This window comes from Neofelis nebulosa, chromosome 6 (assembly GCF_028018385.1).
Source record: "Neofelis nebulosa isolate mNeoNeb1 chromosome 6, mNeoNeb1.pri, whole genome shotgun sequence".
NCBI lineage: Eukaryota > Metazoa > Chordata > Mammalia > Carnivora > Felidae > Neofelis > Neofelis nebulosa.
The window spans coordinates 44,998,134-45,013,929 of record NC_080787.1 but is presented as its reverse complement, the minus strand read 5'-3'; the positions used below and the strand labels follow the sequence as shown (position 1 = coordinate 45,013,929).

At 41.5% G+C, this 15,796-nt stretch overlaps 1 protein-coding gene across 2 annotated transcripts in view; it reads left to right on the top strand.

The window, feature by feature from the left end:
* The window catches only part of XPO5 (exportin 5), a 48,421-nt gene that overhangs the window by 23,306 nt on the left and 9,319 nt on the right, over positions 1 to 15,796 (top strand). For both annotated transcript variants that reach the window (XM_058734079.1, XM_058734078.1), the window contains 7 exons: positions 445 to 600; positions 1,767 to 1,808; positions 2,132 to 2,221; positions 2,962 to 3,161; positions 4,020 to 4,119; positions 4,978 to 5,159; positions 14,437 to 14,537. In XM_058734079.1, the coding sequence (XP_058590062.1) occupies positions 445 to 600; positions 1,767 to 1,808; positions 2,132 to 2,221; positions 2,962 to 3,161; positions 4,020 to 4,119; positions 4,978 to 5,159; positions 14,437 to 14,537 (871 nt within the window). The remainder of the gene's footprint in view (positions 1 to 444; positions 601 to 1,766; positions 1,809 to 2,131; positions 2,222 to 2,961; positions 3,162 to 4,019; positions 4,120 to 4,977; positions 5,160 to 14,436; positions 14,538 to 15,796) is intronic.

Genomic DNA, 15,796 nt, shown 5'->3' with positions numbered 1-15,796 from the left:
CTGCCGAGAACATGGTAAGAAGGGCATATGGGTGGGTAGAGAATCAATTGATGCAGCTTGTAAAGAAGAAAAATATTAATTCAGAAATACCCATACCTCTTGATTAAGTAATTCCAGTCATCCCCAAAAATCTCTTCTTCAAATGAAATAACTGAAAATGTAGCCAAAATCTTTTTGCAGAGATATTTGTTAGCACTGTTTTTAGTAGTAAAGAACTAGCAACATTCTCAATGTCTAGTAGTAGGAAAAGCTACATCTTTACGAAAGCACATAGTAGCATCATTTAGGAAAAGTTTTAATAACATGGGGTACTGCTTATAAAAAGCAGTATATAAAACCATATGTGGTGAACCATATTATGTATTTATAAACCAAAACCTAAAGGTTAATTTACCACAAGTGCTTATTAGCCCTGCCAACCTCCTTTTCATGTCTGTATTATAGGCACTTCCTGTTAATGATGGAATAGAGCTGTTGCAAATGGTCCTGAACTTTGACACCAAGGATCCTCTCATCCTGTCCTGTGTCCTCACTAATGTCTCTGCACTCTTTCCATTTGTCACCTACAGACCAGAGTTCCTGCCCCAGGTCTTCTCTAAGGTAAATGCCATCTCCTTTATAAACTTTGTTTTGGCATTTTTGAGCCAATTATTGTTTTTTGTAACTATTTTTGAGAGTCTTTGAGACAAGCTAATAAAGAGTCATTTATTCATTCATCAAATATGCAGTACTTACTGTGGATCAGGTACCATGTTAGTAGAAAAGGCTTACTTATCCTTTAGATGCTCTGTTTGGAAATAAAATCACATAAACAGTTGTTGTGCCCATGTGGTATTGCAGTTAATAGCCAGGTATACTGAAAAGTGGAAAAGAATACCTAAAGAAGGATATCAAAGTGTGCTATCAGATTATTAGGAGGGGATTTGTGAGAGGAATGGTCAGTGCGGATGGTTTTTGGGTTTCCTGTTTAGGTGAGTAAGTGGAGCACCATCTGAGTGAGAATACTGGATTTGGTAAGAGTAAGGAAGAGGAGTAAGTTCAGTTTGGGGATACTACATTTGAAGTATATGTACAACATCTAGGAGGCACCTCACAATACTATTTGAGGTTAAAGGTCTGGACTCTAGAAAATTATAATATTAAGGTGGCATCATCATAGAAGTGCCTACAGTAGAGGTGAAGCTGTAGGAAAGAGGGTGATATGTATGTAGAGATGGACATGTAGCTCAAGCAGGGAACCCAGGGGATCGTCACTGGGGGAGGAAGGCAAAGAACGAGAAGCCCCCAAAGAAGAAAAAAGAAATGAGAACATGCGTTACAAAGTTCAGTAGAACTTCAAAAAGGTGGACTCATTTGTTGCAACAGAAATACTCTATGAATTGGGGAATATCCTTGGGGTTTCTTGATTAGACCTTTGTTAGAGTATAATTCTGTCCTAGTGACTAGGGCAGTAGTCATGCTGTATTAGGTTAAAGAGTCGAGAAGTTACACCATGGTGAGGGAATCACCATAGTTGAGTGTTTGGCTGTTGGCTTGGATTATTCGGGGTTTCTGGGACCTTCACCTTTGTGAAATGTTTGATAGTAAAGTTGTGAGTCTCAAGCCTTTTGTAGAGTTATCTGAGAAAAAGTCTGAAATTTTGTAACACTGATTGAAAACCCTTTTGTTACACTTTGGGGATTTTGTTGGAAACCTAGATCTAAGTATTATTTTTAAATACTTTATGCATTTGGTACTGATGAGTGACTTTTTTTTCTTACCCTTAGCTATTTTCATCTGTCACTTTTGAAACTGTTGAAGAAAGTAAGGTAAGGCCATTAATTCAACAAATCCTAACTTCTGGAGAGCAAAAGTATGAATGCCTAACCCATAAGTCTAGATTTTTTTTATAAGTAGAAGGGGTTATTAGTAAAGGCAGGACATAGTCCTATGGTATGGTGTTTATAGTAGAGATACTCTAAGGCAAAATCAGTGAACATGTGTATTCATGGTGACTATAAATGTCACTCCATTAAACTCCCACAGTGTGAAAATTGTGAATTTGTCTCTGAAGGAGGTATTTTATGTGATTCTGTGCAGCATCTGTAAATTACATTAAAAGTGGCCCCAAGTTTGTTGAATGTCTTTCCAGGCCCCCAGAACCCGGGCAGTGAGGAATGTGAGGAGACATGCTTGTTCTTCCATCATCAAGACATGTCGTGACTACCCCCAGCTCGTACTGGTAAGCCCCTGGACTCTGACCAGTAGCCACTGAGACCTGTTGAGTTTAGTTACACTGTTCTGTAAATCCAGCCCTAAGTATACCTCATATAAAGAGAAAGCAAGGAACTGTATGTAGCTTTGCTTCAAGTAAGTATCCCTGAGTCGAGGGCCGCCTTCCTCTCCTACTTAGTAATGGAGTTAAAAATGCAAATTATTCCCTCAAAATGTGTGGTTCTTTTCCATATAGATGACCAAGTTTTCCCTGTCAGTGTACACGTTTTTACCGTACTAGGTGGTATTCTTTTCTACTGCCAAATGGTGTGCCTAATCTTGAGAGAAGCCAGATGCAAATCCCAGCCTGTTTTGGAGGGTTGCTAGAGGAAATTTTGTACTATTCCAGATTACAAATTAACCAGAAATTTCTTCTCAATACTGGCAGTTATGTGTCTTCCTAACGTGTATAAACAAACTGATCTTTGTAAATATACTATAAAAGTTGATATAGAAAAAAAGACATTGTTTTCACAGTTGTACTGTGGGGAAGTACAGTTACCCAAATGAGACAAGAACCACCTTCTGCCTGAATTGCCTTGCTTGTTCAGGCAAAAGAACGCTATAACTAAATTACTAAGTGACAGTCTTATAGGCCTGACCTTCCTAGGAATGCCTTGATCCTCTTTCCACCTTCCTTGAGTGACCCACCTCTCCTTGAAAATCAGACCTTCATCACCTTTGGGTATTTTTCTTTGTAATCTGCAGCCCAATTTTGACATGCTTTATAACCATGTGAAGCAACTCCTCTCCAATGAGTTACTCTTGACACAAATGGAGAAGTGTGCCCTCATGGAAGCCCTGGTTCTCATTAGCAACCAATTCAAGAACTACGAGCGTCAGAAGGTGTTCCTAGAGGAGCTGATGGCACCAGTGGCCAGCATCTGGCTTTCTGAAGACATGCACAGGTAGAGGAGATCCTTTGCCCCTGACCCTCACTGCACTGGAGCACCCTTCTATTTTAAGAGCTATTCCCAGGGTGGGAGTATGAGGATATCAAGGCGTGATGACCCCATTGGTGATATTTGAAGTTCAAAAGCAGTCTTTAATTCTCATTGTTGAAAATGTCACCTTCAGTACAGAGGCATAAGGAGAGAGAAGAAATTAGTAAAAGTAGGTAGTATGGTCAGGAGGCCACAGAGTCAGAATTGCTATGGTGTCAACATTGCAGCATGAACCAATGTAGAGAAATGAGAACAGCCAATAGAGGCTGTATAGTAGGCATCGCGTAGACACTTACGTGTGCCCATGGAGCATTCTCAAGCTCACATTCTTTTTGCTAATGACATTTAGAAGTGGGAAGACAAGTAGGCGCCCAGGTGGTTCAATCAGGTCAAGCGTCCAACTCTTGATTTCAGCTCAGGGTTCCCAAGGTTCGTGAGATCAAGCCCTGCGTTGGGCTCTGTGCTGACAGCATGGATCCTGCTTGGGATTCCCCCTCTCCCTCCCCCTCTCCCTCCCCCTCTCCCTCCCCCTCTCCCTCCCCCTCTCCCTCCCCCTCTCCCTCCCCCTCTCTCTCCCCAACTTGAGCATGTGTGCACTCGCTCTCACTCTCTCTCTCTCTCTCAAAGTAAATATTAAAAAAAAAAAGAAGTGGGAGGAGAAATTTAAACCTTCAAATGACAGCTAACAATATGATTAGGTTCCTTTCACTTTCTAACAACTGCTCTTTGGAGCTAAATAATCATAGCTTATTAGCTTTTGTGGAAGAAATTCACTTTGCTTAAAATCATGGTATAACTTGTCTTTGCCACTGCAACCTTCAGAGTGCTGTCAGATGTTGATGCTTTTATTGCCTATGTGGGAGCTGATCGCAAGAGCTGTGACCCAGGCCTGGAGGATCCCTGTGGCTTAAACCGTGCACGAGTGAGTAAACGGCTGGGAATGGGAAGCTGCATTGGCCCCAGGTGGGAATAGGGTGTTGTCATTTGTTGAGTTTCTTAAAGATGTATGTTTTTTTTAATGTGCATGAGAAATCTGGGAGTCTCCACTTCCCTAAGCTTCTCCTTTCTTTTCTTCTTTACTCTTGAATTCTTGTGTTAGTTCCTACAGCAAAGCAGATGGTCTTTTCTTTGAACTCGTTATTTTGACTTTAAGGATCTCTAAATAGCTCTGAAGAGTGAAGTGTAATGAGGAATTAGGTCAGAATTTGGTGGGCAGTATGAGTCCTCCCTGCCACTGCTGTCTGGGAAGTAGAGTCTTAAATGATGATCTAACTTGCAAACCTGAGAGTTTTCAGTTCTTTGCTATTCAAATAAACATTGTTCCTGGTTCCAATATGGCAGAATTCTACTTAACCTGGCAAGTAGTAGGTTGGTTGAGAGTGCCATGAGTGAGGATTAGAGCAAAAGCTGTGAGGGCCCAAGATGGAGGGTGGGTGGGGTGCAAGGTCAGCCAAAACAAGACGAAATGTTGGCAGTCTAAACACTTGGTTGTGAAGCATGTCCGGGCCACCTTCTAATTGGGATCCTACAAGAGCCTCTGGAAAGACAACCTCATGTAAAGGAAACTTCTAGAGCCTACCACTGGTCCTAAAGATGGCAATGAAAGGATCCCTCTTAGATTGACCTTAAAAGAAGGGACAGGAATTTATTTAAATAAATGGGGCTCCTTTCCTTCTCTCCGGCTTCTGTATCACGTTTGCCATAACATTGCATACGGATAATAACACTTGTGGTTTTTCTTGCTCTTTATGGGTATCTTTTGTTTTATGTTTTTCTATAGATGAGCTTTTGTGTATATAGTATTCTGGGTGTTGTGAAGCGAACTTGCTGGCCCACTGACCTAGAAGAGGCCAAAGCTGGGGGATTCGTCGTGGGTTATACACCCAGTGGCAATCCAATCTTCCGTAACCCTTGCACAGAACAGATTCTGAAACTTCTTGACAATTTGCTTGCCCTTATAAGGTGAGTTGGAATAATAGTTTTTCTGTTGTTGGTGGGTTTCTTTTACCTTAAGAATCTCAGAAGTGTAATCTCCTTACATTTCTTCAGATCATGGTGGTAGTAAATGGGGGATTAGGTCTTCTTTCTCTCTAGATTGGGGTCTCTTTTTAAAAATAATTCTAGCTCTCGCTTGCTTAAGTGTTGCTGTCCAAGTGAACACGTGGAACCTAATCCCAAAATGGCTTTTCTCATTTTGAGCCTTTCCTCTGTGTTCCTCTATTCCTTTATACTTTAAAAAAAAAAAATTTTTTTTAATGTTTATTATTTTTGAAAGAGAGACAGAGTGCAAGCAGGGGAGGGGCAGAGAGAGTGAGGGAGACACAGAATCTGAAGCAGGCTCCAGGCTCTGAGCTGTCAGCACAAAGCCCAGTGCACAGGGCTCGAACTCATTAACTATGAGATTATGACCTGAGCCGAAGTTGGACGCTTAACCGACTGAGCCACCCAGGCGCCCCTTTAATTTTTTTTTAATGTTTATTTATTTTTAAGAGAGAGAGAACGTGAGCAGTGGGGGAGGGGGTTCAGAGAGAGAGAGGGAAACACAGACTCTGAAACAGGTTCCAGGCACTGAACTGTCAGCACAGAGCTGGACATGGGGCCTGAACTCCGGAACGGCGAGATGATGACCTGAGCCAAAGTCGGACGCTTAACCTACTGAGCCACCCAGGCACCCCGACTTCTTTATGCTTTATCCCTGCTTTTTACTTTAGGTTTTATTTGTCCAGATTTTTGTCACTAAACAAATTGTTGGAAGCAGGACAGTTGCTTTCTCTAGTAGTCCTTCTGGGTGGTATTCAAATGAGCTCATCTGAATTTATGAATAATGACTCTCAAATGGACCAAACATGCAGTGGCTGAACGTGGCAGAGGAAAGCATGATACATGTTCCTCCTCAGACCAGCAGCATTAGTGTCACCTGAGAACTTGTCTGAAATACAGAATTGGGGCCCCACTCTAGTATTAAATCTGAATCTGTTTTTTAACAAGATCCCCAGGTGGTTTGTGCATACACTAAAGGTTCAGAGTCACTGTTACAAATCGTAGGAGCCTAGTGTAAAGTGGAAGTAGGCCAAGCCTAGGCTTGTTGGTTACCTGAGGTATATTTGATGATTCAGGGACATTCGACAGTGAAAAGTAGGTTATAGCTAGAATTTAGTTCTTACTGGCCAAGGCAAAGTTTGATTCCTTTTTTATATTTTATAGTATTTCTGAGTTATATGTAGGTTAGAGCTCCGTTCCAGTGCTTTTGGCCTCTTACTCGGTGGGAAGAGCAGCATCTCAACTGGGCGAGCCAAATTACTCATGTCTTTGGGACGCTGCCCTAGAAGCATACTCCCTAGATCATCAGCTTAAGAATCAAAGGTCTTAAGGGGCGCCTGGGTGGCGCAGTCAGTTAAGCGTCCGACTTCAGCCAGGTCACGATCTCGCGGTCCGTGAGTTCGAGCCCCGCGTCAGGCTCTGGGCTGATGGCTCGGAGCCTGGAGCCTGTTTCCGATTCTGTGTCTCCCTCTCTCTCTGCCCCTCCCCCGTTCATGCTCTGTCTCTCTCTGTCCCAAAAATAAGTAAAAAATGTTAAAAAAAAAAAAAGAATCAAAGGTCTTAATATTGACCAAATTGGAGAGCTGGAGTATCTGAAAGAGTGGTCACTGGGGATATGTCTGTGGAAATATGCAGTATTTTGTTCTGATTTCAAAAAGAAGAAAGATTTCAATAAAGAAGTAGGGCATGCATACTGAGAATGTAGTAAAATATTTAATCAAAGAAAGTTTTTTTTCCCATATTGATGTTTTTAAAACCAAAAGGTTCTTCTGTAGCTTGGAGAAAACTGAAAGTGATGAGGCCGGGTAGCAACACACACATCAACTGGGCCTTTCTAGGCTTGTGGCTGGAGGCCATGTGGTAAGAACCCAGACTTGGAAAGATGGTTCGTTTCTGTTTTGGCGAGACCTCAATAGTATGGTTGTCCCTATACTTTTCTAAGAGTTCAGTGTTTTTGAAAAATCCCAAAGTCAATCAAAAGAGATTTTGAAAAGTGTTTACCATGGTTATGGAGCAGTTCCATTCTTTTAAGTCATGTACATCTGGAGCTATTAGAGTTTTGTCTTGTTTTTTTCAGTAAATTTTATCTTGAAGTATATAAGGGCACAAACAGATATAAGAAAACGATAGGAATTATGGGTGCATGTAGATGAATTTTCACAAAGCGGACACATCCGTGTGATCAGCATCCAGATCAACAAACAACATTAGCAAACGGTCATTAACCCACTCCTCAAGGGTAACCACTATTCTTACCTTTCAACATTTTGCCTGGTTTTCTGAGCTTTATTAGTCAGAAGCATGCATGCCTTCTTGTCCGGCTTCTCTTGCTCAGTAACATGTTTGTGAGAGTCATCCAAGTTACTGCATGTAGTTGTGGTTTGTTCATTCTCGTTGCAGGTGTGGTAGTCTATCATGTAATTATGCTGTCACTTAGTCATTTAGCATTGACTTTTCAGTAGTTTCCAGCATTTCATTATGACCAACAGTGCAGTGGTGCTGCAGTTTGTATTCTAGTAAATGTGTTTGGTGTACACATAATTTCTGTTGGGTTGGGACGGAATCCTACATGTAGGAGTGGAGTTCTTAGTTTATAAGATATGCATATTTTCGGTTTTATAGACGTCTAGAACCAGATAGTTTTCTAAAGGGATGTACTCATTTACATTCCCTCCAGTTGTGTATTGGAGCTTTGAGTTTTAACTCCTTGTCAAATAGTCTTATAACACAAGACTGGCTCTTGAGCACTTGAAATGTGATTAATCTGAATTGAGGCAAGGTTTAAGTATAAAATACACACCAGATTTCGAAAACTTAGTACAAAGAAGGAATGTGATATATCTTGTTAATAATTTTTTGTATTGATGTTGAAATGATGGGTTTTTTGTTTTTTGTTTGTTTTTGATTTTTTTTTTTTTTTGGTGCATTGGGTTAATTAAATATAATTAATGTAACTTGTTTTTGCTTTTTTAAGTTTGCCTGGCTAGAAAATTTTAATTGGCTTATGTGGCTTACATCATATTTCTGTTGGACAGTGTCATTCCTAGTGGGTCAGATGGACACCACTGAGCAGTACAAAACATTCCTGAAATTAAAGATGATCTAAATAAATGGAAAGGAATCCCATAATCATGAATTGGAAGATTTACTTTTGTTAAGATAGAAAACTACACAAAGCAAACTACAGATTCAGTGCAATCCTTGTTAAAATTCCAATGGCCTTTTTTGCAGAAATAGAAAAGTTGGGATCTTCAGATTAATATGGAATTGCAAGGGGCCCCAGAAAGCTAAAACAATCTTGAAAAAGAAGAACAAAGTTAGGGGACTCAAACTTCTCAGTTTCAAACTCCTCAGTCTCAATTCACTATAAAGTTAATTCTCAAAATAATTCGGTGCTGCCATAAGACCTGTAAAATGATGACCCAATCAGAAAATGGGCAAAAGAGGGGCACCTGGGTGGCTCAGTCAGTTAAGCGTCTGACTTCGGCTCAGGTCATGATCTCACGATTCGTGAGTTCAAGCCCTGCGTCAGTATCTGTGCTGACAGCCTGGAGCCTGCTTTGGATTCTCCCTCTCCCCCTCTCCCCCTCTCCCCCTCTCCCCCTCTCCCCCTCTCCCCCTCTCCCCCTCTCCTCCTCCTCTCCCTCCGCCCCTCCCCCGCTCATGCTCTGTCTCTCAAAAATAAAAATAAACATTAAAACGTTAAAAAAATGGGCAAAAACCTGAACAGACATTGTTCCAAAGAAGTTATCAAATGGCCAACAAGCCCATGAAAATATGCTCATCATCATTAGACATTAGGAAAATGCAAATCAAAACTATGAGCTACCATTCCACATTCAGGAGGATGGTTGTAATAAAAAGTAATAATTTTTTTAAAAAATGTTTTTTTCATGTTTATTTTTGAGAGAGAATGTGAGTGGGGGAGGAGCAGAGAGAGAGGGGGACACAATCTGAAGCAGGCTCCAGGCTCTGGGCTGTCAGCAGGAAGCCCATCGCAGGGCTCAGACCCACAAACTGTGAGATCATGACCTGAACTGAAGTTGGAGGCTTAACCAACTGAGCCACCCAGGTGCCCCAAAAAGTAATAATTTAAAAAAAAAACAAAATTCTACGTGTTGACAAGGATGAGGAGAAACCCTTGTTCATTGCCTATGGGAACGTAAAATGGTTCAACTACTATGGAAAATACTTTGGCAACTTTTCAGAAAATTAAATATAGAATTACACGACTTAGCATTTCCACTCACACGTATGTACCCAAAAGAATTGCCAATAAGTACACAAACGAACACTTGTTGACGCAGACGAATACTTGCTGACAGTTGTTCTTCCAGCACTGTATCATGGTAGCCATTTGGTGGAAACAACTCAAATGTCCTTCCGTGGTTGAATGGATGAACAAAACATTGTACGTGCACATAATGGGATTTTGTTCAGCCATAAGAAGGAATGAAGTACTGTTAGCATTTTATAATGTAGCTGAATCTTGAAAACATTATGCTAAGTGAAAGAAGCCAGACACAGAAGACCACTATTGTGTAATTCCCTTTGTGTGAAATATCTAGAATAGGTAAATCTATAGAAACAGTAAATTGGTGGTTGCCAGAAGTTGCGGGAAGGGAGAAATGGAGATAACCTGCTACTACTTAACTGTTCCTACATTTTTAGTGCAAGTGTGCAGGGGAAGGCAGAGGGAGAAAGAATCCCAAGCAGGCTTCACACTGACAGCACTGAGCCTGGTGTAGGGCTCCATCTCACAAACCGTGAGATCATAACCTGAGCCAAGATCAAGAGTAGGATGCTTAACCAACTGAGCCACCCAGGCCCCCTGTAACTATTCTACTTAATGGTTATGGGGGAAGAATGTGATCTGTCCTTGGCCCCTATAGTTCCTTGGCCCCTATAGTTCCCTGGTGTGAAACCTTTAAAAGTTGAGCTGGTGATTGCACAACATTGTGAATGTCATAAATACCACTGAATTGTATACATTTCAAAATGATTAATTTTCAGGGCGCCTGGCTGGCTCCATTGGTGGAGCATGTGATTCCTGATCTTGAGGTTGTGAGTTCAAGCTCCACATTGGGTGTAGAGATTACTTAAAAATAAAATCTTTAAAAGGAAAAATGTAGTCTTTTGTGTTACTCTTCATTCCAGGAAATGAGCACAAACTTGGGGCACAACTGCATTTAGCAGCAATTCAACAATTGGCTATTAGTGTATCCATGCCCATGGCTTAGTGACGCTAGGCCACAGCCAGGCTCAGAAAGCTCAGATAAATTAAAGAATGACCACAAGGCCACAACTTAGGATGCAGTTTCTTCTACCCCTGCCTTGGTACAGGAGGAGGGCTATGAGACTAGTGTGTGATATATGCGTATCAGCCCCCACCTTGTTTCTAAGTGTGCCATCCTCTTACTCACCTTTGCTCATGCTGTTCCCCCTCACCTTTCCTCTTCTTTGCCTCAAATGTCTATTAAGTCATCAGGCTTTAACTCCAATGTTACCTGACCGTTCATTCTCTCCTTGAGAGTTAACTGCTCCTTTCTGAATGCTCCTGAAGCCTTTTTAATGTGGCTGTCAAAGATTTGCCTGCCCCGTGAATGATTTCTTAAACAAGATGCAAGAAAAACAAACCACGGTAAAGGTCAGTACGTTTGTGTTAAAACAAAAGCCCAGGAGGGGACGCCTGGGTGGCTCAGTTGGTTAAACCTCCAGTTCTTGATTTCAGCTCAGGTCAATGATCTCACGGTTTCGTGAGTTCAAGCCCTGTGTCGAACTCTGCGCTGGCAGCACGGAGCCTGCTTGGGATTCTCTCTCCCTCTTTCTGCCCCTCCCCCACTCGTGTTCTCACTTTCTCTCTCTCAAAATAAATAAATCAACAACAGCAACAAAAAAACTAAAGCCCAGGAAGATGACAGAGTAGGAAGTACCAGGAATCTGTCACCCCATCTAGAGAACAGTTGTATTGGCAGAATCTGTGTTGATTTTGGAACTCTGGAATCTTGAAGGCTTGCACCTTCCAGGGGAAGATTTGAACAGTAAATTGTGGTAATTTCAATCAATATCAGCTCCTAGCACAGTAGCAGCTACCCAGACCCCAGCCCTTTGACAGGCAGCTGGTGTTTCTGGAACAGTTTGTACACAGCTTGCAGAGCCAGGGTGAGCAAAATGGATCTAGCTCCCTAAATATTAGAGATCTGTGCTCTGATCACTGATTGCTACTTCTGATCACAGAGGTGCAGATACAGAAGTTGGCAGTGGTTATTGTACCTTCTCCCATTGTTGTAAGCCTCTTCCCTTCCTACTGAAGTAACATTGAGGAGATTTAAAGGGCCAGTCCCTCCCCCCCTTCATTTTTTGCCTTTCCTTTTTGTGAGCCACACTTTAAAGATTAGGGCATTCTAAAACAACTGCATATATGGGGAAAATTAAAAAGTGGTCATGCATGACCAGGGAAAGGCTCAGAAAAGACCTGAAAAACCATTAAGTTAATACCTCAGTGGATCTTTGGCACAGAGATAGCCTACAACAATCAAACAACAGGATGGGGAAGGAGAATATGATTTTCAGAATTAACCACAACATTAGACCCAAATGTCTGGTGTTCAGCCAAAAATCAGAAGGCATGCAAAGAAACAGGAAAATATGACCCATTCAGAGGAGAAAATAAATTAACAGAATCCGTCTCTGAAGAAGATCTAATGGGAGATCTACTGGACAAAGACTTGAAAACAGCTGTCTTGGGGCGCCTGGGTGGCTTGGTCGGTTGAGTGTCCGACTTCGGCTCAGGTCATGATCTCATAGTTCATGGGTTCGAGCCCCGCGTTGGGCTCTTTGCTGACAGCTCAGAGCCTGGTGCCTGCTTCTGATTCTGCGTCTCCTTCCCCCTTCCCCATTTATGCTCTCTCTCTCTCTCTTTCAAAAATAAATAAAGATTAAAAAAAAATTTAATTAAGAAAATAAAACAGCTGTCTTAAAGATGCTCAAAGAATTAGAGAAAGATGTGGAGAAAGAAATAATGTGTGAACAAAATGGTAATATCAATAAAGAAACAAAACCTAAAAGGAAGCAAAAAAATGTTAGAGCTGAGAAGTACAGTAACTGAAATGAAAAATTTACTAGAGAGATTCAAAGGCGGATTTCAACAGCAGAGTGCAGGGCTGCCTGGCTGGCTCAGAGGAGCATGTGACTATTGACCTCAGAGTCATGAGTTCAAGTCCCATATTGGGTGTAGAGATTACTAAAATAATTTTTTTAAAGAAGTGCAGATAGGACAATGGAAATTAATGAGGCTGAAAATGAAAAAAAAGATTAAGGGAAAAGGAACAACCTAAAGAACCTGTGGTCACTCAAAGTAATATGAATCGTGGGAGTACAGCGTTGGTGGGTATATAAAATGGTACAGCTGCTGCAGAAAAGAGTTGAACGGTTCCTCAAAAAAAAAAAACAAAAAACTATATGATCCAACAATTCCATTTGTGAGTTTTCAAAAGAATTGAAAGCAGGGTCTCAAAGAGGTATTTATATACTCAAATTCATAGCAGGACTATTCACTCTAGCTAAAACGTGGAAGCAGGAAGTGAAATAAACCAGTCACAAAAGGACAGATCCTATATGGTTCCAGTTATACAAGATGCTTAGTATGGTCAGAATCATAAAGACAGTATAGTGGTTGCCAGGAGCTGGGGGAGAGAGGAATGGGGAGATACTGTTTAGTAGGTACAGAGTTTCAGTTTTATAAGCCAAAAATGGGGGGAGGGGGGTGGTGAAGGTTGCACAACAGTATGAGTGTATGTAGCACCACTGAACTGTATGCTTAAAAATGATAAATTTGGGGGTGCCTGACTGACTCAGTTGGTAGAGCATGCAACTCTTAATCTCAGGGTTCTAAATTCAAGCCCCACGTTGAGTGTAGAGATTACTTAAAAATGTTTTTTAAAAATGCTCAATTTTATATGTATTTTACCAAAATGGGAAAAACAGGGGGCATAAAGCCTACTGGAAATATCAATGTATGCAAATCAGCCACAGACCGGAAGAAGGTATCTGCAACCCATGAGTTGCAAAGCACCAGTATCCAGTGATTCTACCTGTCTGTGTCCACCATAGAGACATAACAGACTCTCGCACATGTACCCAAGGATACCTCTGCAGAAAAGCTCATTGCTAGAAATGGAGACAAACTTACTAGCTCTCAGGGGAGACCTACTGGAATTAATTGGTATTCTAAAAGTTTAAATGATTGTACTGAGTGTAAATGATTAGATGTACAATGTTGAGGGTACCTGGCTGGCTCAGAAGAGCATGCGACTCTTGATCTCAGGGTCATGAGTTTGAGCCCCATGTTGGGTGCAGAGATTACTTAAATAAAACTGGAAAAGAAAACAGTGCTGAGCATTTTTTTAACTTAAATAAGCATGGTCTAAAATGATCTGGTCGGTGTGCTGCTTAAATATTTAATCCTGATGGTGTCTCTTATGTAATTTTCTCTCTGTTTGAAATGTTTTTATAATTAACTTTTAGAAGAAAAATAAGTAGATACGCTCTCCGGCTGTAGATGGTTCAGTGGTGCCGTTGGTTATGGGCAAGAGGGCTGACATCTGTGGATGGCAGGTAGCTTGGGCCTATGGTCATTGCTCCCTAGCCATGCACAGCCAGTGAGTGCTCCGGTGAGTCATTTTGGTCTCATGTTGGGAACTGTGACTCTTCTTTGAGGAGGCAGAAACAACTATCAGAGCATTCTAGGGTCCATGCTCTTAGAGTGAGACCCAAATATCTGAAAAGTAGGGGCATTTTATTACCTTCTCTGTGTTCCTGCCTATAAAAACACAGTGCCTCTGACATTTCATCCTATGTCACCTGCAGTCTGCAAATTGGGAGTGTTTAGGCAATTGTCTCAGGATTAAAAGAATTTCCCTTTCTGGCTTTAGACTGTGATGCCATCCAGCTGTCTGTAGGATTTGCTTCTCATCTTCATTGCTTCTAGGTGTTGAATACTATACAACCAAATACTCTATTCCTGTTTCCAGGGAAACATTTAAATGTTTATACCCTATTTTCTTTTCCCTGCAGGGAGCAGTGTTGACAGGGAGATCTTGTCTATGTGAAGTATTTCACCTGAATTACAAGGTGAAACCCATTCTTTCCTTCTGCAGCAGACTAGGAAAAGTTCACATAGTATCCTTGTTTCTTGCAGAACTCACAATACTTTATATGCACCAGAAATGCTAGCCAAGATGGCAGAGCCTTTCACAAAGGCTCTGGATATGCTTGAAGCGGAAAAATCTGCTATTTTGGGTAAGAAATCTAACTTTTTTTTTCTTGTCTTGAAGTTTGCCTTATCTCTCACGGACTCCTCAGGCAGCTTCAGTGTGCTGTGTGTCATCACCTCCTTCTCACCTAGCACTACTTGACTGTTTTTGTCATGGAGTTCCTACAGGGTCTCTAGGAACGAGTGCGTTTACTTCATTATCTTAGGATATAGAGGTCTTTGGAGGCTGTTTCTCCCCTGTGTTAACCCTGTGTAGTGGCATGTGTCAGAGCCTTTAGATTATATATAAACCACGGTTTTCTGCCATGAAGGATATTAGCATACTTTCCTGCTTTCATATGTGAAGAAAAAAGGTGTTAAAATGGTTAAGTTCAAATTGCTTTAATTAGCAAAATATTATATGTGTTACCAAAAATTTCAAAGGAATAGATCCTAAACCATGTTTCCCATTTGTTACCTTGATTCGAATGTTGCTTTAACTCATTCTTCCCATTAGCAGATAACTGTGCAATCGTGTGACATGTGCTGTAAAGGAAAGTGGCCATGTGTTTATTGGGAGACCTCACCCAGTGTTGGAGAGGAATCAGAAGACTACCTCCTAGTGGAGACTTGAAGGAGGAGTAGGAAAGATCTCATCAGGCTGGGGGGCAAGAGAAGATGTTGAGCATTGTGGGCAAGCAGAATGGCAGGTAGAAGATCCTGAGGCATGTAGGAAAGAGCTTGGTATGTCTAGGGAATAGAGAATGGTGACTCATGTGGCTGGAATAGAGAGCAAGGCAGTGGTTAGAAGTTAGAGCCAGAGACATCCAGAGTTGTCTAAATAAACCGTGTGCCCATTTCTAAAGCTTCATGCTGGCTCACCATCACAGTCCCCACGGTATCTCTTCATTCCCAGCCATAACCTCTGCCTGGGCCTAGTTGTGATTAAGCAGTGAGCATTCCCCAGCTGTGACATTCATGAAAGGAAGGGTGTTAGTTTGCCTTTCCGGAACTTGTGTCTGCCTCGGCCTACATGGTCCTGGACCATTTCCTGTAGCACCACTGCATTAAGGTCCACATTACAGGGGGAAAAAAAGAAGAAGAACTTCCAAGAAATATCTTGCAATCAATTTAAAAAGTAGCTGTCGCTTTACCACCCATTACCCTCGCCTCCATTCAGCCATTCAAACTAAGCCAGGAATTCCTGTTGTAGAAATAGATGGTGACCCAAAACATACTAGAATGGACAAACAGTTCCCCTCTAGCAGCTTCCAGCCATGAGCAAGACTTGAAGTATAAAACTGTC